Consider the following 23,408-nt stretch of genomic DNA (forward strand, 5'->3'; position numbering starts at 1 on the left):
AAGGACAAACACTTCTCTCTGTAAGGGGAGGGAAGCCCTTCCCTCACCCAATCTGTCACATAAATACTTCATAACCCAACTTACATAAAATACTCAAAAGCCAACATGTCTAATCCCTACACTTTCAGTACCAAGAGCAGCTTCTTAGTAAATTTTTAAAAAAATAAATCCTAAAGTTATCTATTTAAATCCTTTTATTTAAAAATTTTTCTGTGAGTATGAATAAAGGCAGAAACATAAACAAGATTTTCTCTCCAAAATCTACTCCACCTGATTCATTATCAATTATCTCTCCTGATTAATTATTAAGAACTGAATGCTAACTAACTATAAGGAAGAAAAAAAACTCTACAAAGACTCTTGGGTTTGTATTAGTTCTGCATAGTACCTCTATTAGTTATCTATTGCTGCATAACAAATTGTTCCAAACCTTAACCTCCTAAACAATGGACATTTATAATTTCACATCATTTCAGAGTTATTAGAAATTTGGGACTGGCCATAACTGGATCATTCTAACTTGGGGGATCTCTCACCAAGTTGTACTTGAGATGTCATCTAGGACTGAAGTCATCCAAAGATTTTGTTGGGGCTTGGGGTTGTCTGCAAGGTGACTGGCTCATATGGCTGAAAAATCAGCACTGCTTGTTGACAGGAAACTTCAGTTCTTTACCAAATGGACATCTCCATAGAACCTCTTGATAGAAGCAATGATGCAAGAGAGAGCAAGATGAACGTGCAATGTCTTATGCCCTACCATTCAAAGTCACATTCCATCATGTGCTCAATATTCTATTAGTTACAAAGGTCAGCACTATGATGCAGAAATTACACAAGAACATGAATACCAGGTGAGAATCACTAGGGGCATACTCAAGGACTGGCTTCCACATTTCATTCTCTGGAACCCAGTAATCCATGTCTTGCCCAGATATAAAATTCAATACTGCTTCCTAAGGTGCCCAAAATTCTCATCTCTTTACAAGATGAGTTCAAAGTCCAGAACCTTATTATCTAAGTCAGATTCAGGTGTGCAGCAGAGTCTCCTGAGGTATTATTCCTTAAGTACAGCTCTTGAGTTTCTCTCAACCGGACTGTCAATAAACAAAAAGGAAATTGCTTATCCTCCCCTATTCTCAGTATACAATGATGGGACAGGTGTACTACCCTCAGGATAGATAGTCCATTTTAAAGTATGGAGAAATGAAAGACACACCTGAGCCACACTGATCCAACAGGAATTCTCAAATTCCACAAGGCACAGGCTGGAAGTTCCTTTATTAGGACACAGACCAGGGTCTTGCAGAGTCCATGGGTTTTGGCTCCACACTCAAGAGTCATCATTCCACCCTAAAAATCATCTTCCCTTTTCCTTGGAAAGTAGCTTGAATTTGCAGCTGTGTAGCTTTCTCAGTCTACTTCTTATCTTTCCCACAGAGATTTGGGGGAATCAAAGGAGTTTTAATTTTATAATCCTGTCTCTTTCAGTCTAAGTTGGCAGTGTTTCTGCAAATACAATTCTCTCAAAGATCCTCTAGATCTTCTGTGAATCTTACTAGACTTCACTTCATTAGACAAACACCTCACTCACTCATGAATCTCTGGAGAAGAAGCCCTTCTCTACCTGGTCTTCTGAGAAGATGAAGGGACAATACCCTGAAGCTTCTTAGAAGCCTTCTGCTGTGTTGGACAGATCTTCCAGGCACCACCTTGGATCCTTCTAGGAAGCTACTTGGATCTTTCTAGGATTTTACAACCACACCCTCAATTTCATCTTTAGAACTTGTTTTCCTGCCAATGCTCTGAATTTGATCTATGTCTGAAAACTATTTCTCAATTCCAGCAACATTTACTGACTTAAAGAGTCTGATGTCAATACCATCAATTCCTGTGTCCTTCCTGTTTATCAGTCTATTCTATGTCCACTTAGAAGACTGAACCAGTTAGATCCATTTCTGCAAAAGTTTCCTGAGTGTACAAGATCAAGGACTGTTTTGAGTATTATCTAGAAATTCTCCCCATCAATCAACCAAATATACTTCTCATGATTATTTAGGCCTGCAATTCCCAGAAAAGGCCTGTGTCTACTTTACGCAAAAAATTTTCAATAGAGAGACTGTTAACCCCTTTGAACCTGAGGACATGATGATATAGATCAATTTAACCTGAGGCCAAGAGACCTGGTGATTCCAATTTCTTTCCTATTTGTGATGCATCACCCAAGCCACTGCCTCTTGCCCTGGAATTGACAGTGCTAAAATTCTTAGCAGTTAAGTGTCAGCAATCAAGAGGTTGTAGATAACCTCTGAAGCAGAGAAATTCAACTGAGTCCATATCTTAAAATAATGGTTTGCAGACACTGGACCCAACTAGCCACATCAAACATGAGAGGGGGGCTATGCAGTCATCCCCCAGGTAAGGCTGATGATATACAACTGCATTACTAGCACCTACAACTGAATGCCAAGTCCACAGAACAGAAGCACTGGCCTCACCTGGGAGCTATTAGAAATGTACAATCTTGAGCTCCATCTCAGACCTACTACATCATGGAAGGCACAGGAAGGAGATCCCCCAATGACACAAGGCTTTGGAAACAACAATGTTTTTGGCAAACAAAGTGAGTAAGTATTATGAAATAGGACTTACAGCCATGTTAGTTAGTTTTTTGTCACTATGACCAAGATATCTGACAAAAAGAACTTAGAGGAGGAAAAGTATATTTTGGCTCATGGTTACAGAGGTTCAGTCCATCGTGGGTCAATTAGATTTCTCTGGGCCTGAAGTGAGATAGAACATCATGGTGGAAGGGTATGGTAAAGGAAAGCTGCTCAGCTCATGGCAGCTGGGAGGTTGTGGGGTGAAGCACATGGCAGATGCAGCCTTCTAAGGCACATTCCCAGTGGCCCACCTCCTCCAGCCACACCCCATCTACCCACAGTTATCACCAGTTAGTCCATTCAAATTGGCTGGACTGAGTAGGTTACAGCTTTCATAATCCAATAATTTCAGCTCTGAATATCTCTTCATAACACAGGAGCTTTAGGGGGACATCTGATATCCAAACCATAACAAGGAGAGTTTCTCTTTACTGTACATGTGAACACCTAGGGATTATGGACTTCACTAGTAGACAAACTGTCAAAAGTACTTGAATTCCATTCACATGATATTAACAGTGATCAATCAAAGTTATTTTAAAGCAACTTATAAGTAGAGAAGTAATTAAAATATATTCCAACTTGCATTTTAATTATACAGTTCCCACTAAGAAAGCAGTTGAGTCACAATCTGATCAGTTAGCACTTGTTTTTTAATTTATTATTTTGGCAAAATCATCCTCTGTCTTATGGTTTAGCTAATAATAAATGCAATCTGTCAAGTTACACCTACATTTGATGACTATAACATACAGGTAAACATTCATCAGAAATCCAAGTTAACTGTGAGAGAAATAAGTAACTACTCTGATCCTTTTTCAAAAAGGCTTTCCTTGGTTATCTATTTCTCCACAAAGAAAAAGTTCTGGTCATTGCTGATAGCAAGGGAGTCAAAGACAGGAGAATAGTGAAGATCTGTAACCTATAGAAATAGGAATAGGGGCCAACTAGGAAAGCATAAAGGAACTGCCAAGAGACACTGAGGGCCCAAGAGATTATGCATGGTAACGATGCCAGCAGGGTGGCGACTGATTTTTTTGCCAGTGTGCTTGGCAGAGCAGGAGAAAAAAACCACCACACCAAGCAAGGCAGAGCTGAGAATTGGCAAGTCAGGGCAGCTGAAAGCCTAAAGAAGGGCTGAGTGACTGGTAGAGGCTGGTTACTGAAATGTTTAATTAACTCAGATTACACTTAACTAGCTACACAAGGGCAATAACAGGCTTTGTCAAACTGCAACATGAACCAAGTGACAGTCCTTTAGTTTATTCAAATTAAACCTTACATTGAAAGTGAAGTAATTAAAAAATGCACTTCCTCTTCAAAAAAGCATTGAAACAGATCCTTAAAACTCTGTCCTCAAATTATCCACATTCTGTGCTCCAAAGTAAAGCCAGCAATTTGCCATTAAAAAAAAAAAAGGCCATGTTATAATGATGTTAAAACAGACTTTATGAACGATAAAGCATATTTAAGGAATGAAAACTACATGGCAAGACTAGAGAGCTTGCAGGGAACTGGCACTTCTTCCCTGCAGCTTCCACCCACCCTTTAGGAATCACTTTTGCAGATGATGTTCCTGGATTCTCAGCCCTGTTAAAACTTTTCCAGTCCTGGGGACTTGCTGCTTCATGAGGCTGACTCATTTTTCAATCATTTTTCAAACCTAAGTCATGAAAGTCCAAAGACTCTCTCACTGTAAATGTAAAACACTGATCGATTCTAAACCCACCTACCCACCTGGGATTCAAATATAGCAGTACAACTCAATCACTTCACATGATCCCCTCAGCTACTGCCCCAGTTCTTCCACTTGCTCCTCACATCATCTCTTTAAATGTCCCTTATTTTCTCCACACATCTTGTCCCTCAAATGATGCCTTCAACTGAATAGCTAGTTTCCCCCAGGCTACTATCTATTGAGTTCTTTATGTCAGGGAGTAAACAAATTATCTTTTCCAAATTCTCATCCAAAAAACATTGTGAAGTCTCACTGTCCCCATTTTATACATAGGAAAACTGAGGCTTATATGGCCTGTCCAAGATCAGACATTAACTTATGAAGCTGGGATTCAAATATAGCAGCACAACTCTTGAATATATGTTCTGTGTTATTTATAACCCCTGTATTGTTTCCTATTTCTGCTGTGACAAATTAGTGGTTTATAACAACCCATTATATTATTTTACCATTCTAAATGTTGTAAGTCCAAAATCAGTCTCACTGGGCTAAAATTAAGATATCTACAGGGCTATTGTCCTTCTGTTGCATTCTAGCATAAAATGCATTTCCTTGCTTTTTCAGTTTTTGAAGAACACCTACATTCCTTGGCTCAAGGTTCCATTCCTCCACCTTCAAAACAAGTTGCCTCAGGCCAAGTCTTTCTCACACTGCTGTCTACCTGGATCTCTTTCTTCTGAAGCTCACCTCCTCTTATAAGGATGTCTCAGATGACAGTGAGCCCACTCGGATCATGCAGGACACTCTCCTCATCTGAAGGTCCGTGGATTAGCAACCTTACTCCCTCCCATCTGTGACCTAATTCTCCCTCACCTTGTAAGATAATCATGATGTTTGTGGTTTATAATGCAGACATCTTTGAAGGTCATTGTTCTACCACCACAAATAAATGCCTCCTTAGAGACAGGTCCTGTGTGTTATGTTCTTCCTTCTTAGTATGAAGCATCTGTACCTCCAGCATGTAACCAATTATCACTCAAAGGTTCACTAACGTTGAGCTCATAAAATGAGGATAAAAGTGTTATCATGAGGGTTTCCTGATAAAAAGACAGGGTGATTTATGTTAAGAGTTTCTAGTATAGACTAAGTGGATCACAAATTAAGAGAAGTCACCTAACTTCTCTTGTTACAGGTGTGGGTACTTTTCATTGTGGCATCTATCTTATACTGTGATTAACTGATCCTATGGAGCAATACCCAGGGGCACTGATTTCAGATTTTACATATGAGTTTAAATGAACCACAGTCTAGTCAAGCAAGATAAGTTGAATATAGAAGAATCTGAATTGAAAATCATGTGATCATATCAGTGAGGTTCTCAGATAAAGGCTTAAATTGCAAGATTATGGACTCATATAATCTTTCTTTCAACTAAAATACACTTAATATCTATTCCTGATAAATATTCTTTTGGAGACTTGGGCCCATCCAGATCATTTTTAATTCCATATTTTGATACCTAGTATACCAGCTAAACTTCATTGCTATAACACCTATAAATTAGACAGTATTTTCCCTCTTTTTTTAACATAAACAGGATAATATAAATCCTTAAGACAAATGGCCAGAAGCCTTACTTAGGTCTGCATGAATTTAAACATTTTGGTTCATTAAAACTGAGCATTTCATTTTTTGTAGACAAGATTGGCTTCTAGTGATTACCTTGTTTCCTGACCAAAAAAAAAAAAAATTTAAATCACAAAATGTCTCTTTAATCTCTTCCACGATGTTGCCAGGGAACATCATTTAAAATAGACACTGTTTACTTTTTTTCTTAAATTTACCAAACTATAATGTTTTGCAAGTGCCTCACTCTCCACATGTTTTCTCTTGATTCACCCCTTGGCACCACCAACACTCCTCCACCCCCAATTTATTGTCTCAATAAAGTACTGATGCAAAACCCCCAACACCCTCAGTCTATTAGCAGCTTCTGCACACTTTCTTCCATCAAAGCATTTGGCAACTCCAACCACTTCTCAACTGTCCCTGAGCCACCTCCCTTTTGCCTGCATAACTGTGTTAGTAAGGCTCTCTGAGAAACAGAACCAATGGGATGTCTATGGAAAGAGTCTTATAACAAGGAATTATGGAGACTGAGAATTCCCACGATTTGAGTTATCAAGCAGGAGACTAAGGAGAGCTGACACTGCAGTGCTAGTCCAAGTCTGAAAGCCTGAGAATCAGGAGAGGGGACGGTATTATGTGTGTTCCAATCTGAAAGCCAATAAGCTCAAGACTTAAGAAAAGCCAATCATTCCATTCAAGTCCAAAAGTAGAAAAAAAAGAAAGGGGGCAGAGGGACAGTATCTCAGCTCAGGTAGGAGGAGTTCCATCTTACTAGCAGAGTCAGCTTGATTGTACTATTTAAGCCTTCAACTGATTGGATAAGGCCCACCACAGGGGAAGCAATATACTTTACTCAGCCTACTGACTGAAATGTTAACTGCATCTAAAAACACCCTCACTAACAAACCTAGAATTATGTTTGACCAAGTATCTAAGAGCTCCATGTCACTGTCAAGTTAATTCTGACACAAAATTAACCATCAAACCTATTGAAAATATTCAACTGGCTTTCTTCTCTTCTTGACTGCCTTCAATCTAATCTTCACACAGCAACTGTGATCATTTTAATTTTTAATTAACTCACACACCATACAGCCACCCATTTAAAGCATACAGTTCAATGGTGTTTAAGTATATTAATAGATATGTGCTTCCATTAAAAAAGGCAACAATTATCTTTCAACAAATTAAATTTTTCTCAGAATACCCCAATCACCCCTCATCACACATCAAATAAAATACACTCTACTCACCAAAGTCCACAAAGCTTCACACAACTTCACTTGCCTACCTAACTCAGCCATACCCATAGTCCTCCTTGAAGATATCTGCTCTTTGATCTGGAAAACTCCCCCCAGCCCCTATATCTTCCCAGGGTATACTTCTCCCACTATATTCAGGCCCCTAATCAAATGTCAACTCAGATGGGATGTCCTTAGCACCTTCTCTAAACCACTTCTCTACACACTCAATCATTCTTTATCCATTTATATTATTCTTTCAGTGTAACTACTGGCAACTGGCGTATATTTCCTTCACTGTAATTACTGGTGACACAGCTCCCTGGCTGCCAAGGATCAGCAGGCCCACTGGCCCTGCCAAGAAGCAGCAGCGGAGAGGTGGAGCAGTGGAGCAGCGACCAACTGAAGCACAAGTGGCAAGCATGGCCCACACGCAGTGGGGATGCCTACTGCAGAAGCACACTCTGCACTTTTGGCCTGCCACCAGAAAATGGAAGTGGGACAGAACTGGAGACTATCATGCTAAGTGAAATAAGCAATCCCCAAAAAACCAAAGGTTGAATGCTCTCTCTGATATATGGATGCCGACTCACAACAAGGGGGGATGGGGGAGGGCAAAATAGAGGTACTTTGGAATAGACAAAAGGGAAAGAAGGGAGAGGGAATGGGAATAAGAAACAGTAAAATAAATAAGATGTTACTTCCCTATATTCACATATAAATACATGACCAATGTAATTCCACATCATGTATAATCAGAAGAATGGGAAGTTATACTCCATATATGTATAATGTCAAAATACATTCTTAAAAAAAAAAAAAAAAAGAATTGACCAATAGTGTTAGTAAGTTTCTAAATTTCTAAGCTCTAATAAGCATAAATTCAGGCCAATAGCATTGGCACTTTTTTCAAACCCTAATTAGCATAAGTTTGGGCCCACAGCAGTGAACCAAGTACTACTATGTAAGGCCCTAGACTAGCACACTTGGACAGAGAAAACCTACTATCACTCACTCTTTTTTTTTTTTTAATTAATTTATTTATTTATTTATTTATTAGAGAGAGAGAGAATTTTTAATATTTATTTTTTTTTTTTTTTAGTTTTTGGCGGACACAACATCTTTGTTTGTATGTGGTGCTGAGGATCGAACCCGGGCCGCACGCATGCCAGGCGAGCGCGCTACCGCTTGAGCCACATCCCCAGCCCTATCACTCACTCTTGAACTGTAAAGTTCTGTTCCCGTTCTTCAATAAACCCTACTGTTACACTCACTCATCCTGGTCTATGGATTTTATTCTTCAAATTCACAAGACAAGAACTAGGAAAGAAGAAGAAGAAATTGATAGTGAGCTGCTAGGATCTGCTGCAACACTAGTGAGCATGACCTGCCATTACGAGCTGCAACACTTCTAGTCTGCAGACGCCTGCGCAGACCCCTCCCGCCAGCAGAATGGGAGAAACTCTGGTTTCACCTGTCAGCAACTGTGGGGAATGGAGTTCATCTCAAAACTCCAGTTTCACTGGCACTGTCAGGATATTAGTGATGTGTTGCCTGCTGTTGTGTCCCATGTGCCTAGGATAGTGCCTGACACACAACAGATGTTCAATAAATATTTCTAGAAAGGGATGGATAGCAATAGGCCCCAGATACATCAAGTGACCTGTGCCCTCCCAACAGCTTTACACCTTCAATACTATTTCTATCAACATGATTTGCTGCTCCTTTTGCACTTTCTTTTTTTAATTATACGTGGACACAATATCTTTATTTTTATGTGGTGCTGAGGATCGAACCCAGTGCCTCACACATGCTAGACAAGCGCTCTACCTCTGAGCCACAACCCCAAACCTAACCTAACCAACAAAAGGGACCTAAAGAGAGGTGGTCAGAGTTTATTTGAATGAAACTGTCCTATCTGATATATGTCATGTAATACTCAAATGCTGAATCAATTTTTCACTCATTTTTTAACTCTACAATTATAGTGTTGCTTTAGCAATTCTAATGCATTAATTTTAAAAAAAGTTGCCCTCAAGGCTGAAACTTGGCATATAAATGTTGAAATTAGATTTAAAAACAAGCAAGGTTTGGGAACTCTGGGGAAATGCTCCTAAACATGTGCCAGCATCAGCATTAAGAGATTATGGCTAGAAATAAAAAAGGAGTTTCCTGCTTTATAGCACTACATCACCATGAGTGTATTGGAAGCAATTTCAGTGTTGATACTGTTTTTAAGTTTCCACTTGTAGTGACACTTACCTTTAATAAGCAGCAGAAGAGAAGCAGAGAGTCAAGAAGTCACCATAAAATGTACTGAGAATACTTTATAAATAATTCAATTGTCATACACTTACTTATGTGTCTTTTATGAGAGCATTAAGGCATTCAGATATTTACTATCTAATATCTGTTACCTTATAATAGCCAATGCACAATCCCCAGTCTATTTGCCAGACTTGACATTGGATAATCACAAACTGTTAAAATGCAGATGGTAAGTCAAAAAAATTCCAGTAAAATGTTTATCACAAAAACTCATTTACATTAACATATAACCATGGAAAACAACCTTATTTTTAGTATATGTTTGTTTTTGTGCTATAATCTCTGATACAAGTATAACAACACACAAATTGTTAAATCTATAGTACAGTATACAGTATAGTTTAGAAGAAAAAGCACTCCATGTTTTGTTATTGGTAGGTTTTTTGTTTTGTTTTAAAGAAAACAATATTGACAAACTAGTAAGATTAAGAATAACTGAAATTTTGGGGTCTGGGGTTGTAGCTCAGCAGTAGAGCACTCGCCTCCCACATGCGAGACCCTGGGTTCAATCCTCACCACCACATAAAAAAATAAATAAGTGAAATAAAGGCGTTGTGTCTAACTACAACTAAAAAAAATAAATATAAAAAAAGAATAATTTGGGGCTGGGAATGTGGCTCAAGCGGTAATGCATTCGCCTGGCATGCGTGCGACCCAGGTTCGATCCTCAGCACCACATACAAAACAAAGATGTTGTGTCCGCCGATAACAAAAAAATAAATATTAAAATTCTCTCTCTCTCTCTTTCTCTCTCTTTAAAAAAAAGAATAATTTAAATTTTAGTGTTTGGGGAAAAGTTACACAATTTGTGAAAGTGGCTCACATTTGGGGTAAAAAACATTTCTTCAGTATAGTTTAATAATGAAGCCAAATTTAGCGATTTTAGTCAAGTTTACTAATATCCTCTAATATTCACTGTCTCTATTAGAAAATATAAAAATTCTCTTTTAATTCAATGAAACATCAAAATCTAAGGTAATAAAAATTCATTCCAAGACAGTGATCTGTAGAAAACAAAATCTAAAGAGCATGGTAATTCTATGTCTATAGAAACATACAATCTTCATTATTTATCAAATGTGAAGAAACTGGAAACAAGAAATGAAAGAGTTGAGTGTGAACAGAAAGCATGTTTTTGAGGAGTTGCCCCCTTCTCTATCCCATAAGGGCTGATATACATCCATCTGAAAATGGGGAACATGGCAACCAGAATCAGCTCAGTAAGAATAGTGTTCTTCTTGGCTAAGCCAAGAAGAACAAATAGGCCAGGGTAAGTGAATCAGAGAATTTAATTAGTGGAAGTTTTTCCCAAATCTTCTAGGTAGACAATCTCTTCACACTGAGCTACAAAATCAGCAATAAGATACCCTAGGTGTTTTTTTAAAAACTGGTTCCACATCATCTTTCCATTTCTCCCCTTGTTATCAGTCTTCCGTAGTCTTAAAATCCCCAATGTGTTCACAAAGCGTCTTGCTTCTTACCACTAGAAAGCAACTCCTCCAAGACATAGGTTGGGTGTGACCAAGCACAGAGCAAATCTAACCTATATCACTATTCTGTCTCTTGCAAACATACATGGTCTCCTCCTTCCCGTAACCATCCAAATCACATTCCAATATTTCATAAGTAATTTCTCTTCAACCATACAAACATAATTTCTGCCTACCCTACCCAGAAAAGTGCTAACCTTGAATGAAAATAGCAATTATATTCATAATTCTTATATTATTTCAACTTAGAAGAGAAAGAAAAGGAAACTAAATTTGGTTTCTACCACCCAAAAAATACAAAAACAAAAACTCTCTCCTGAGGTCTCATGCTTTGGTTTTATTTGTGGAAAATGCCCACAAACTTCCCCTTTCCCCTTGAGAGAGAAGGGGAAATGAAATAAACAAAGTCATTATGTCAAAATGGTTTTATTTGTTTGTTTTTGTATTGGGGATTGAACCCAGTGGTGCTCTACCACTGTGCTTCATCCTCAACCCTTTTTATTATTTTGAGATAGTATCTAGCTAGTTGCTGAGGTTGGCCTTGAATTTGTGATCCTCCTGCCTCTACCTCCCTAGTCACTGGGATTACACGTATGTACCACTGCACCAGCAAGAATGGTTTTTAGAAAAGCACATGGCAAGTCCTCAGCTGCATCATTTCTTTTTTTTTTTTCAATTTAATTGATTTTATTTTTTAAATACATGACAGCAGAATGCATTACAATTCTTATTACACACATAGAGCACAATTTTTCATATCTCTGTATATAAAGTATATTCACACCAATTCATGTCTTCATACATGTATTTGGATAATGATCCACCATATTCCACCATCACTGCTAACCCCATGCCCCCTCCCTTCCCCTCCCACCCCTCTGCCCTATCAACAGTTCATCTATTCCTCCCATGCTCCCTCCTCCCTACCCCACTATGAATCAGACTCCTTATATCAAAGAAAACATTAGGCATTTGTTTTGGGGGGGATTGGCTAACTTCACTTAGCATTATCTTCTCCAACTCCATCCATTTACCTGCAAATGCCATGATTTTATTCTTTTATTGCTGAGTAATATTCCATTGTATATATATGCCACATGTTTTAATCCATTCATCTACTTAAGGGAATCTAGATTGGTTCCACAGCTTAGCTATTGTGAATTGTGCTACTATAAACACTGATGTGGCTGTGTCCCTGTAGTATGCTGTTTTTAAGTACTTTGGGTATAGACCAAGGAGAGGAATAGCTGGGTCAAATGGTGGTGTCATTCCCAGTTTTCCAAGGAATCTCCATACTGCTTTCCATATTGGCTGCACCAATTTGCAGTCCCACCAGCAGTATATGAGTGTGCCTTTTCCCCTACACCCTCGACAACACATTGTCTTCATAATAGCTGCCATTCTGACTGGAGTGAGATGGTATCTTAGAGTAGTTTTGATTTGCTTTCTCTAATTGCTATAGATAATGAACATTTTTTCATATATTTGTTAACTGATTGAATATCCTCTTCTGAGAAGTCTGTTCATATGTCTCTTCATGTCCTTGACCCATATATTGATTGGGGTTTTTTTTTAGGTTTTTTTTGGTGCTTAGCTTTTTGAGTTTACTTTATATACCCTAGAGATTAATATTCTATCTGATGTGTGAAGAGTAAAAATTTGCTCCCAAGATGTAGGCTCTCAGGGAGGGGGAGGCTGGGGTTGTGGCTTGGCAGTAGAGTACTCACCTAGCACATACGAGGCCCTGGGTTAGATCCTCAGCACCACATAAAAATAAATAAATAAAGATATTGTGTCCAACTAAAAAATAAATATTTTTTTTAAAAATGATGTAGGCTCTCTATTCACCTCACAGATTGTTCTTTTGCAGAGAAGAAACTTTTTAGTTTGAGTCCATACCATTTATTGATTCTTGGTTTTAATTCTTGTACTATAGGAGTCTCATTAAGGAAGTTGGGGCCTAATCCCACATAATGAAGATTATGGCCTACTTTTTCTTAACAGACACAGAGTCTCTGGTTTAATTCCTAGGTCCTTGATCCACTTTGAGTTAAGTTTTGTGCATGGTGAGAGATAAGGGCTTAATTTCATTTTGTTGTGTATGGATTTCCAGTGTTCCCAGCACCATTTGTTGAAGAGGCTATCTTTTCTCCAGTGCAAGTTTTTGGCACCTTTGTCTCAACAGACTCAAAGATAAGAATCACATGATCATCCCAATAGATGCAGAAAAAGCATTTGACAAAATACAGCACTCCTTCATGTTCAAAACACTAGAAAAACTAGGGATAGCATGAATAAATCTCAACATCATAAAGGCTATCTATGCTAAGCCCCAGGCCAACATCATTCTAATTAGAGAAAAACTGAAGACATTCCCTCTAAAAACGGGAATAAGACAGGGATGCCCTCTTTCACCACTTCTATTTAACATAGTTCTTGAAACTCTGGCCAGAGCAATTAGACAGACAAAAGAAATTAAAGGGATACACACAGGAAAAGAAGAACTTAAATTAGCATTATTTCTGATGATATGATTCTATACCTAGAAGACCCAAAAAGCTCCACCAAAAAACTTCTAGAACAAGTAAACGAATTCAGCAAAGTAGCAGGATATAAAATCAACACCTATAAATCAAAGGCATTTCTGTATATCAGTGACAAATCCTCTGAGAGGGAAATGAGGAAAACTACCCCATTTACAATAGCCTCAAAAAAAAAAAAAAAAACCCTTGGGAATCAATGAAAGAGGTGAAAGATCTATACAATGAAAACTACAGAACCCTAAAGAAAGAAATCAAAGAAGACCTTAGAAAATAGAAAGATCTACCTTGCTCTTGAATATACAATTAATATTATCAAAATGACCATACTACCAAAAGCACCATTCAGACTTACTGCAATTCCGATCAAAATCCCAATGGCATTCCTCATAGAAATAGAAAAAGCAATCATGAAATTCATCTGAAAAAATAAGAGATCAAGAATAGGTAAAGCAATCCTTAGCAGGAAGAGTACGCAGGTGGCATCACTATACCAGTCCTTAAACTATACTACAGAGCAATAGTAACAAAAACAGCATGGTATTGGCAGCAAAACAGACTGGTAGACCAGTGTATAGAATAGAGGACACAGAGACTAACCCTCAGCCATATCATTTCAACTTCATAGATTCCTCAGGTGGATTTCCCATAGCTGCTGGAAAGAAACAACCAAATATTTCAGCAGTGACCTCTCAGCATGGAATAGGTCACACTACTTTGCTGACACCCAAGCACGTGAAGGTGAAAGAGTCAGAAATAACTTCACACAGGTACAAGAACGTTAATTAGCTATTACCTTCTGGAAAATGGCAGTAAGAATGGACACACAGATTTGCCTTATATCTGCAAGTAGCCATCAGGAAAGCAAGAAAAACTGACACATCTAACAGCTTAAGCTAACCAAGATCCTTGCCCATTTCCTGCATTCCACAGCATTCCTGACTGAGGAGACAACCTTCACAGCCTCTATGGTCATACCTTACACATTCCACTCCTGAAAGTAATCTAAAAGATTAACTCTTTAATGTTCAAAACAAAATTTTCTGAAGTAATGTTTCGTTTTCAAAAGGAAATTATAATTAAAATGGAAAATATGAGTAGATAAACCAATCTATGGTCAATGAACAGACTGACCCATATAGAAACATAGTAATACTTTCTAAATTATTAAGCTAAATGGTTATCCTTCAGCAATGATTTTATTCCTGGGTTGGTGGGGGTGGGGGGTGTCCATGGCAATGTCCGAGACATTTTTAACTGTTAAAAATGGTGGGGAAGGAGAATGACACTGTCATCTAGTGAGCAGAAGTCAGGGATGCTGCTAAGGATTCTACAATGCAGAGGACAGACTCCACAAAAAAAGAATAATCTGTCCCCAAATCACAATAGCGCTGAGGCTGAGAAACCCTGCTTTACCTAAATACAAATAAATCATCAGGTGTCCAAAATGACTATAAGTCTTAGGGTTGTTAACTTCCTTGATATTTCCACACATATTGTATATCATGCACACTAACATATCAGATGGCAAACATTTTCTGCTTCAACAGCTCTTTTGACCATCAGGGTATCTTGCCTTTTTTCTCGGGATTTAGTTTTGACACTGGACTTCTTTTTTACTTGCAAATAAAGTTTTAGTTTTAGGTTTCGATATGATGAACACACCCACATGTAGCACCAGCTAATTTTTTGGAAGACACAAACTCTTTGGTTAGGCTTAAAAAATAAAATTGATTAATTAATTTTAAAACATGGTTTTGTGAAGAACAGAAAAGATAGAAAAATTAAGGAGAATGTATTTCTTTATGAACTAAAACTAAGAAAAGCCATATCACTAAAGAAAGGATCTAATAGAATATAGTTACTACCCTCCCAAAGAAAATTATCACATAAATATTTCAAGCAAAGCATTTAAGATATTTTTAAAGCATATAAATACGTTTCTCCATATTGTCATTGCTCAAGGCACATTCCATGCTTTTCTCATAGGTCCATATGTAAAGTTAAATCCATTGCTCTAACATAAAAGTTAAATACATATGACAGGTAGTTGAGAACAACTTAAAAGATGTAGCTAAAAAGAGAGTAAGATAGGAGTGACTGAAGGGGGAATATGGACCATCATAACCTCCTAGCTTACAACTTTACACAGAAATTCTTACTGTATTTAACTTAATCTTGGTGTATCTACCCGACACAAACTTCCTTCACAGAACCTACTTCAACCCACACACTGAGCTGAATGCTCCAACGCTCCTGACCACAGCCCATTTGGTCAAGACAATTATCTTAAGTGACCTGTGATATGTGTAGCCTGGAAAGAACCTGGTCCATTCAGATCCAACTAAGAAACATCAAAAAAAAAAAAAAATGTCTCCTGTTGAAGTGGGGAAGAAAAAAGTAATTGGGTAGAATACAGCTGCCATGCTTACAGCAGAACACTAAATTCATGATGAGACATGAGATAAATCTTCAAAATAAACCCTCTTCACCTGACTTTGCTTGAAATCATCTCTGTGCTTTGCTACTCAAAGAGCAGACACTCTATGTAAAACCTGTTGAAATGTGATTAAAACCTTTGGATTCTATCAATCTAATTTTTCTAGTTTTGATATATTATACTTTAGTTATGCAAGATGATTCATTGGGGGCTCGGACTGTGGCTCAGAGGTAGAGCAATCATGTCACATGCGTGAGGCACTGGGTTCAATCCTCAGTACCACATAAAAATAAAATAAAGATATTGTGTCCACCTACAGCTTAAAAAAACAAAACAAAAAAAGATGGTACATTGGGAAAGTGGTACAGAAAGCCTTTTGGGGCTTTTTGCAACTTCCTGTGAATCTATGTTTATTTAAATGTAAGAAGTGTTAACTATAACAATATCTGTATTAGTTTTCTAGGGATGCCATTCCAAGAACCAAACCTGGCTTAAAACAAAGAGAGATTATTGTCTCACAGTTCTAGAGCTAGAAATTCAAATTTAAGGAGTTGGCAGAGCCATGCTTCCTATGAAACCTGAAAGAGCAGAGTCTTTCTTTCCTCTTTCTAACTTCTGGTGGTTTTCAGGCAATCTTTGGTGTTCTTTGCATTAGAGATATTTTAATCGATACCTCATCTTCACGTGGCATTCTTCCTGTATGTAAGTCTTCACATGGCCATCATTTTATAAAGATATCAGTAATATAAGATTAGAACACAATCTACTCCAATATGACCTCATCTTAACTAATTACCTCATCTGCAACCATCCTATTCACAAAGCCCCATTAAGAGGTACTGGGGTTTAAAACTGTCTTATTGTGGGGGAGGGGTTACCCAATTCTAGAACCCATTAATATTCACAATGGAAATATTGTTCACTAATTCATCAGAAAAATCTTTGCTGGGGGGGGGGGCGGTTTGCTGGAGTTGTGGCTCAGCGGCACAGTGCTCACCTAGCACGTGCGAGGCCCTGGTTCGAACCCCAGCACCACATAAAAATAAATAAATAAAACTAAGGTATTGTGTCCAACAACAACTAAAAAAATAAATATTTAAAAAAGAAAAGAAAAATCTTTGCTCTCCTATATGAATCAGCCACCCATGTTGTGTGTTGTGAACACAAAAATTAGTAGTATTGGCCAGATCATTCATCTTAAATAAGGGTCAAAAATTGAGGCTTCTGGGCTGGAGCTGTAGTTCAGTGGTAGAGCACTTGCCTTGCAGGTGTGAGGCCCTGAGTTCAATTCTCAGCACCACATAAAAATAAATCAACAATACTGTGTCCATCTACAACTAAAAAAATATTTTAAAAAAATTTAAGGCTTCTGACATACTCCTTCTTCAGGAATTTTAGAGATCAATATTCACAGTCCCATTACAAGTGCTCACAAGTTTCCAAAACATGTCAGTCTAGTTCTCTGTGGCACATTTTATTTTGTGATGCTTTTTTGCTCGTTTGCTAATTTACTTGAGTCAAACTTCATATCTATCTTTGTTCCTCCAACACATCCTTATAAACTAAAAAAAATCCTCAACCTAGTAGGCCCTCACTTGTTTGTTTAAATAAAGAACGTTTGTTGAATATCTGTATGTTGGGATATATATTATTCTTTTTAATTCTTGTAACAACCCCCTTCGAAATAGATGTTGACGCTTTTATTCACACTTGACGCAAAGACTTCCAAAAGTTTTTATAATCATCCTGACAAGTACCAGAATGAGTCAAATGAGGCTAACTTCAAACCAACTGAGTTTAGCCCATTCTACAGCTGAAGTCACTCCATGCTCTAACATCCAATTGAAAATGTTCAGTGTCTTGTATTTAGAAAATCATCCTATTTAATATACTGGAAATTCATTCCACTTTAGTTACTAAAGATAAGATCCAAACTGGATAGAATTTCTGATGCTTGAAATAGAAATACTTGTAGAGATCTCTGGGTTTAAAAATAAAATACATTTGTGCTTGCATCTAATCATACAATCAGAAAACTGAATAAAGCCTACAATGGCCAAGAACAACAAAACCATCACAATTCAAGCATTACAAATATGTAAAGGCTAATTTCATTTAAAATGCATGTAATTGATACAAGAAATGACAGTTTATAATCAAAGTATTAAACTATCTAACAATAACTCAAACCATGTGAAAAATATAATTCAAATGTTTAATTTGCACAGCAGCGCTTTAGAAAAGTTATTTTCATATAAAGATTTTTTATTTTATTACACTGAATATTTCCTGCCAGAAAGAATCCAAATACCAAATTTCTTTAATTTTATCCCTTTAAAAACAAATATCTCAATCAAAGTGTGAAATATGATATATCAAGAACTATGTAATGTTTTGAACAACCAACAATAAAAATTAAAAAAAAAATATCTCTGACTCACTACATATTAGAAGACTATAAATAAATAAATAAACACACACACACACACACACACACACACACTCACACACCCATGACAGGTTTTTGACCTAACTACATTTAAGACCAAAAAAAAAGTCAGGCCAGCTGCCATTCATAATAGATAAGCAACAGAGACAACTCGTAAGAAGGAAGGAATTAATATTGGAACCAACTGTGCTGGAACTTTATATGTACTCTATAATTTCAAAAGAAAACTATTTTAAAAAACCTTTTCATTCCTTCTCTCCTAGGCAGATATTTTCCAATAATAAACATTTTACAAAACTCATCCTTGTCAAAATTTTGGCAAGTTTTTCATGTCTCCTGCAAACTCAGAAATTTTGGTGCTTCCACCTATAATTACTCATGCCATTAACATCTACAAATACATGAATGGCCAAAGAGAAGTTTCTTGAATGTAATATAAACACAGTGAATATCCCAAAGATAATCAGTTTGTTTCTACACTGCAATTATTAGCTGCTTTAAACTTAATGGTTTTGAGAAAAAAAAAATTAACCAACTCCTATCATGAGCATTGTTTTTTTAAAGAATTTTTAACATTATGAAAATTATCCATCAATTGGTATTTATTATAAATTATTTTCAAACACAGAGCTCACGTTATTACTGGTCTCTCATCAGAATAACTAAATAACAATAGGGGTATTTTTCATACACAAAAATCCTGAATTTAAAGCTAGAAGAAATCTAGAGAAACATCACTGCCATTTTATGGATGATATGACTCTGACAAAGACTTGTCCAACATGTCTAGCATCACAGAGGACATTAGTAGGAATATTTTACAAATACACTTAAGATCAATGTGCTGAGTGGGATTAATGCATAAGTAAGAAGCAGTAGAAACAGAGCCACCTAGTAAACACTGGCTAGTCTAGGGAACTATGTGGTCAACTAGAAAGCAGAGCCAGCAGAGTTGGGCTTCAGAGAACTTGAACTACACAAAGGCAATCCGTGGAGGAAAGAAGCCAAGAAAGGGAATGGATGATGCTCTAAGAACAAAAATCAAAACAAACAAATGAATAAACAAATAAATAAAAACCTCCTGGTGGGAGGGAAATAGAAAAGAGAACTACAGGTGTAAAGAGGATATCACCAAAAACACTTTTCTCCAGGAAAATATCGCTAACTTAATGTCTACTGTTAACTACAGATAAAAGAACCATCTATGCCGACCTTTTTTTACATTTCAAAGACAAAGAAATCTAGTTTTGAGGTGAGAATGTTCAAAATTCTCTCTTCTAGCTATTTTGAAATATGCATTATTATCAACTATAGTCATCCTACTGTGCAACAGAACACCAGAACTGCATTGCATTATATCCCATAAATATGTACAATAATTATTTGTTGATTATAAATAACATTTTTTTAAAAAGGAATTCATTCTGAAGATAATTTATTACTTACCAAACCTGCTATTGGTGTGGACAGTCTATTGATCTTCTTAATGATTCCAGGCTTAAGCTTATTAATCAAACTGAAAGTAAATGAATAACATAACGATTATAAGAATGCCAATATGAGTTCAGTGTTCTTTGAAACATTTTTAAGAATCATATACATCACTATTCCATCCTGCAATCTGTTACTCCTAGCCCCAACTGAGGGTAAACAACAACAGGTCCAGAAACAAAGAACTTGACTCACATTGGTGAGGTGGTCCTCCTTGGACCATGTAGTCACATTTCTATATCAACACCACTTCCGTAACAATAGTTTCACATTTGTTAAAGAAAGGTACTATTTGGTTATGTTTTAATAGCCAGTTTAAGAAATCTACTCATTAGGATTTAGTTCACTTAGCTCAAAGAACACTTTCCTATTGATAATTTTCATTTTTTTTCATCAGATTGATATTTATGCTAAAAGCTAGCTTCAAAACCATATTGTTTTTGCCACATTTAAAGGGTGCAGGGTAACTAATCCAAATAGTTGGCCTGTTCTTATGGTAACTCATTCAAACCCAACTGATTGCTATTAACTTAGCAGGATGGGTAAAAATTACATGTACCAAATTTCCCTAAATTACCTCAGAATCTAATGTTGAATAAATTTAAGTTAATGTAACAGATACTTAAAAGATATTTGTGTCTCTGTACTCCAAGATACTAAAAAAGAAATGTGTCTGACACCATGCTCAGAATACAATTTTTGTTTTAAGTCTAAATTATTATGCATTCTTTTTTTTTATTTGCTGATCATTGACACAGTGCCAAGCCATGTAGTAACTTAATACTATAATAATGTTTTTCTACCAGTGCAAACTGGGATAATTAATCATTAATCACTGTCAAAAAACAATATCTTAAAAAAGTGATTTTCCTATTTAATAATTCATCTATAAAAAACCAATTCTTTATTCTATAACAGAGCTCCAAAGGAAAAGCAAACAAAGGAGAAATGATCAAACATTACTAATTTACTGGTCTCCTCTTCATGATGGCAACAGAAAAAAAAAAAAAAAGCTGAAGCTTGTGGCTTTGACATTCCAAAGATTTATACATACACTTGAGTGTGTTAAGAATAAAAAAGACAAAAGTCTCCACTTAATAGCCTTCAGAATGCTGTTCAACAGGATTCAAAATTTTAAAACAGTGGCTCATGAAGATTTGGTCTGGCAAACAACAGATGTTTTTACATTTTTATACTTTGTTCACATAAAGATCTTTAGACATCTTAGTATAGACAATAAAACTATTGCTTTGATCTTGTGTGTGTGTATGTGTGTGTGTGTGTGTGTGTGTGTGTGTTCATGCACATGGACATGCCTGAATGCTAGGGATTGAACCCAGGGTCTTGCACATCCTAGGCAAAGTGTTCTACCACTGAGCTACAATACCAGTCTCAGCGCTTCACCTTTAAGTATTTCCATCAATTACTTCTCCCTGATTCATAACTTTTGATATATGGATTAACTGAAAGTTATATAGGAAGGAAGGCTTTCTCCCTTCATGATCACATTATTTTTCTTTCATCACTGAGCCAGAAAAGAAATGAGCCAATTTATAAGAAATAACTATTCCAAATTAATTCTTCTAGTTGTTCCCTATTAACAGGTATTTCCGTAATTCCATTATTGATGGCATTCTTGCAATGCACAGAAAAACTAATAACGGAAGCATTACTTAACAGGAATATAACAATAAAGAAATTATTTGGCCATGTATGATATACAGTAAATCCCACCATTATGTACAAATATAATGCACAAATAAAAATGAAAAAATAAGGGCTGGGGCTATAACTCAGTGGTAGAGCGATTGCCTCGCATGTGTAAGGCACTGGGTTCAATCCTCAGCACCACATAAAAATAAATAAAATAAAGATATTGTGTACATCTACAACTGAAACTAAATATTTTAAAAAATGGAAAAATTGGGGCTGTGGTTGTAGCTCAGTGGTAGAGCACTTGCCTAGCATGTGCGAGGCACTGGGGTCGATTCTCGGCACCACATAAAAATAAATAAAAGTAGTGTGTCATCTACAACTAAAAATATTTTTTAAATAAAAAATAAAATAGATTTCCACCAAAAAAATTAAAATAAAGCATGTAACTAATTTTTAAGAAAGAAATAAAGATTATTTATATTTATTGACCACTAGCTCAGCAATGACTTTCTTAGATAACTTTTATTTTAAAATATAATCTTTCAATGATATAAATTAGAGGCCAATATGAGGCAGGGCAAGATATAAAATGTCAGGGAAGTCTGGCAACAGTTGTCAGTTTAGAGGAAGAATGTGATGAATTCCTGCTCCACCTATTTGAGTCACAGGTAACTTTGGCCAGGTCATTCAGTTTACCTGTTTATATCACTTACCATTTTTGTACTACAGGATTAGTAATTTCAAGAGCACTTTTTAAAATACAGTTTCTGGAATGAATGATAAAACAGTTTACTCTCAATTAGGGTCAGCCAAGGAAAGTGAGGGATGGAGCTAAAGGAAACGGTATAGATAAATACTATCTCTCAATAATGAGTTACTGACTCCTCCCTCATCAGCAGGTTTTTGCCAGAGCTTATTACTTAAAAGCAGCATATACACGATAGATGAATCCTTCCTTCTTTATTCCTGAACCTTCCTGTATATGTGCAAACCCGGAAATAACCATAAGGAAAAAACACTCATCTAGATAACACACAAACCACCCTCTAAAAAGCTGAGTCACTAGAAAAAAATGCTTTTTTATTTTAATCATTACAATGATGATTGGTTCTAAGCACTAGAATATGGAGGAAATACATATATAATTTTGGCAAACACTGAGCATCCTGTCAAATTATGAATTATGAATCATTATTTTCACATACAATTATAGAAAGAACTTTTAGGCTATTTCTTCCAGGTTTCATAAAATCTAAAAAATGTAGATGAAATCTAAGTATATATAAAGTATACTGAAGTTTACACAAAGGACCAAAGGCCCATATCAAATCAAAAATACAGGTGTTATCTATGGAAATATTTTGTTTAAAAATACAACTTCTTTGCATAATAAGAGTTCTTCAATTACTCATGTCTCATGTGATGTTCCTAAAGGTGACAGTGAATTCAGGTCACTGGCTCTAGCAAGAATCAGATAACATGATAACATTCCAGAGGTTATGATTCTAGTGCCTCCATGCATTAGAATCTATCATCAGTTCTGGGGCAATTTTATCTACCTATATCCCCATATCTCATCCCCCTATCCCTGAGCAGAATTTCATCTCTATACCCACAAGTCTTCCTTTAGGCAGTGGCACAAACCTAGTTATGTGTTTGCTTAGCACATTAGAGGATAACTCTTTTGTAAGATTAAAACCAGAACAGAAAGTTCCTAGTAGTTTTATACTTCCAGTGGAACATACAATAAGCCCCGATGCCCTCTTCTTAAGTACATCCCTTGCTCTGGTCTAAAAGTTCATGTTC

At 36.5% G+C, this 23,408-nt stretch overlaps 1 protein-coding gene and 1 long non-coding RNA gene across 9 annotated transcripts in view; one reads left to right on the forward strand and one right to left on the reverse strand.

Annotated features, from left to right (window-relative positions):
* Lmo7 (LIM domain 7) overlaps positions 1 to 23,408 on the reverse strand; it is a 217,411-nt gene that overhangs the window by 100,632 nt on the left and 93,371 nt on the right. For all 8 annotated transcript variants that reach the window (XM_048801284.1, XM_048801288.1, XM_048801285.1 and 5 more), the window contains exon 4: positions 19,902 to 19,971. In XM_048801284.1, the coding sequence (XP_048657241.1) occupies positions 19,902 to 19,971 (70 nt within the window). The remainder of the gene's footprint in view (positions 1 to 19,901; positions 19,972 to 23,408) is intronic.
* LOC125616312 lies at positions 1,117 to 5,304 on the forward strand. Its single transcript, XR_007346936.1, has 2 exons — positions 1,117 to 2,620; positions 4,963 to 5,304. It is a non-coding gene; the product is annotated as an uncharacterized LOC125616312 (long non-coding RNA).

The sequence above is a fragment of the Marmota marmota genome, unplaced genomic scaffold (assembly GCF_001458135.2).
Source record: "Marmota marmota marmota unplaced genomic scaffold, marMar, whole genome shotgun sequence".
Taxonomy (NCBI): domain Eukaryota; kingdom Metazoa; phylum Chordata; class Mammalia; order Rodentia; family Sciuridae; genus Marmota; species Marmota marmota.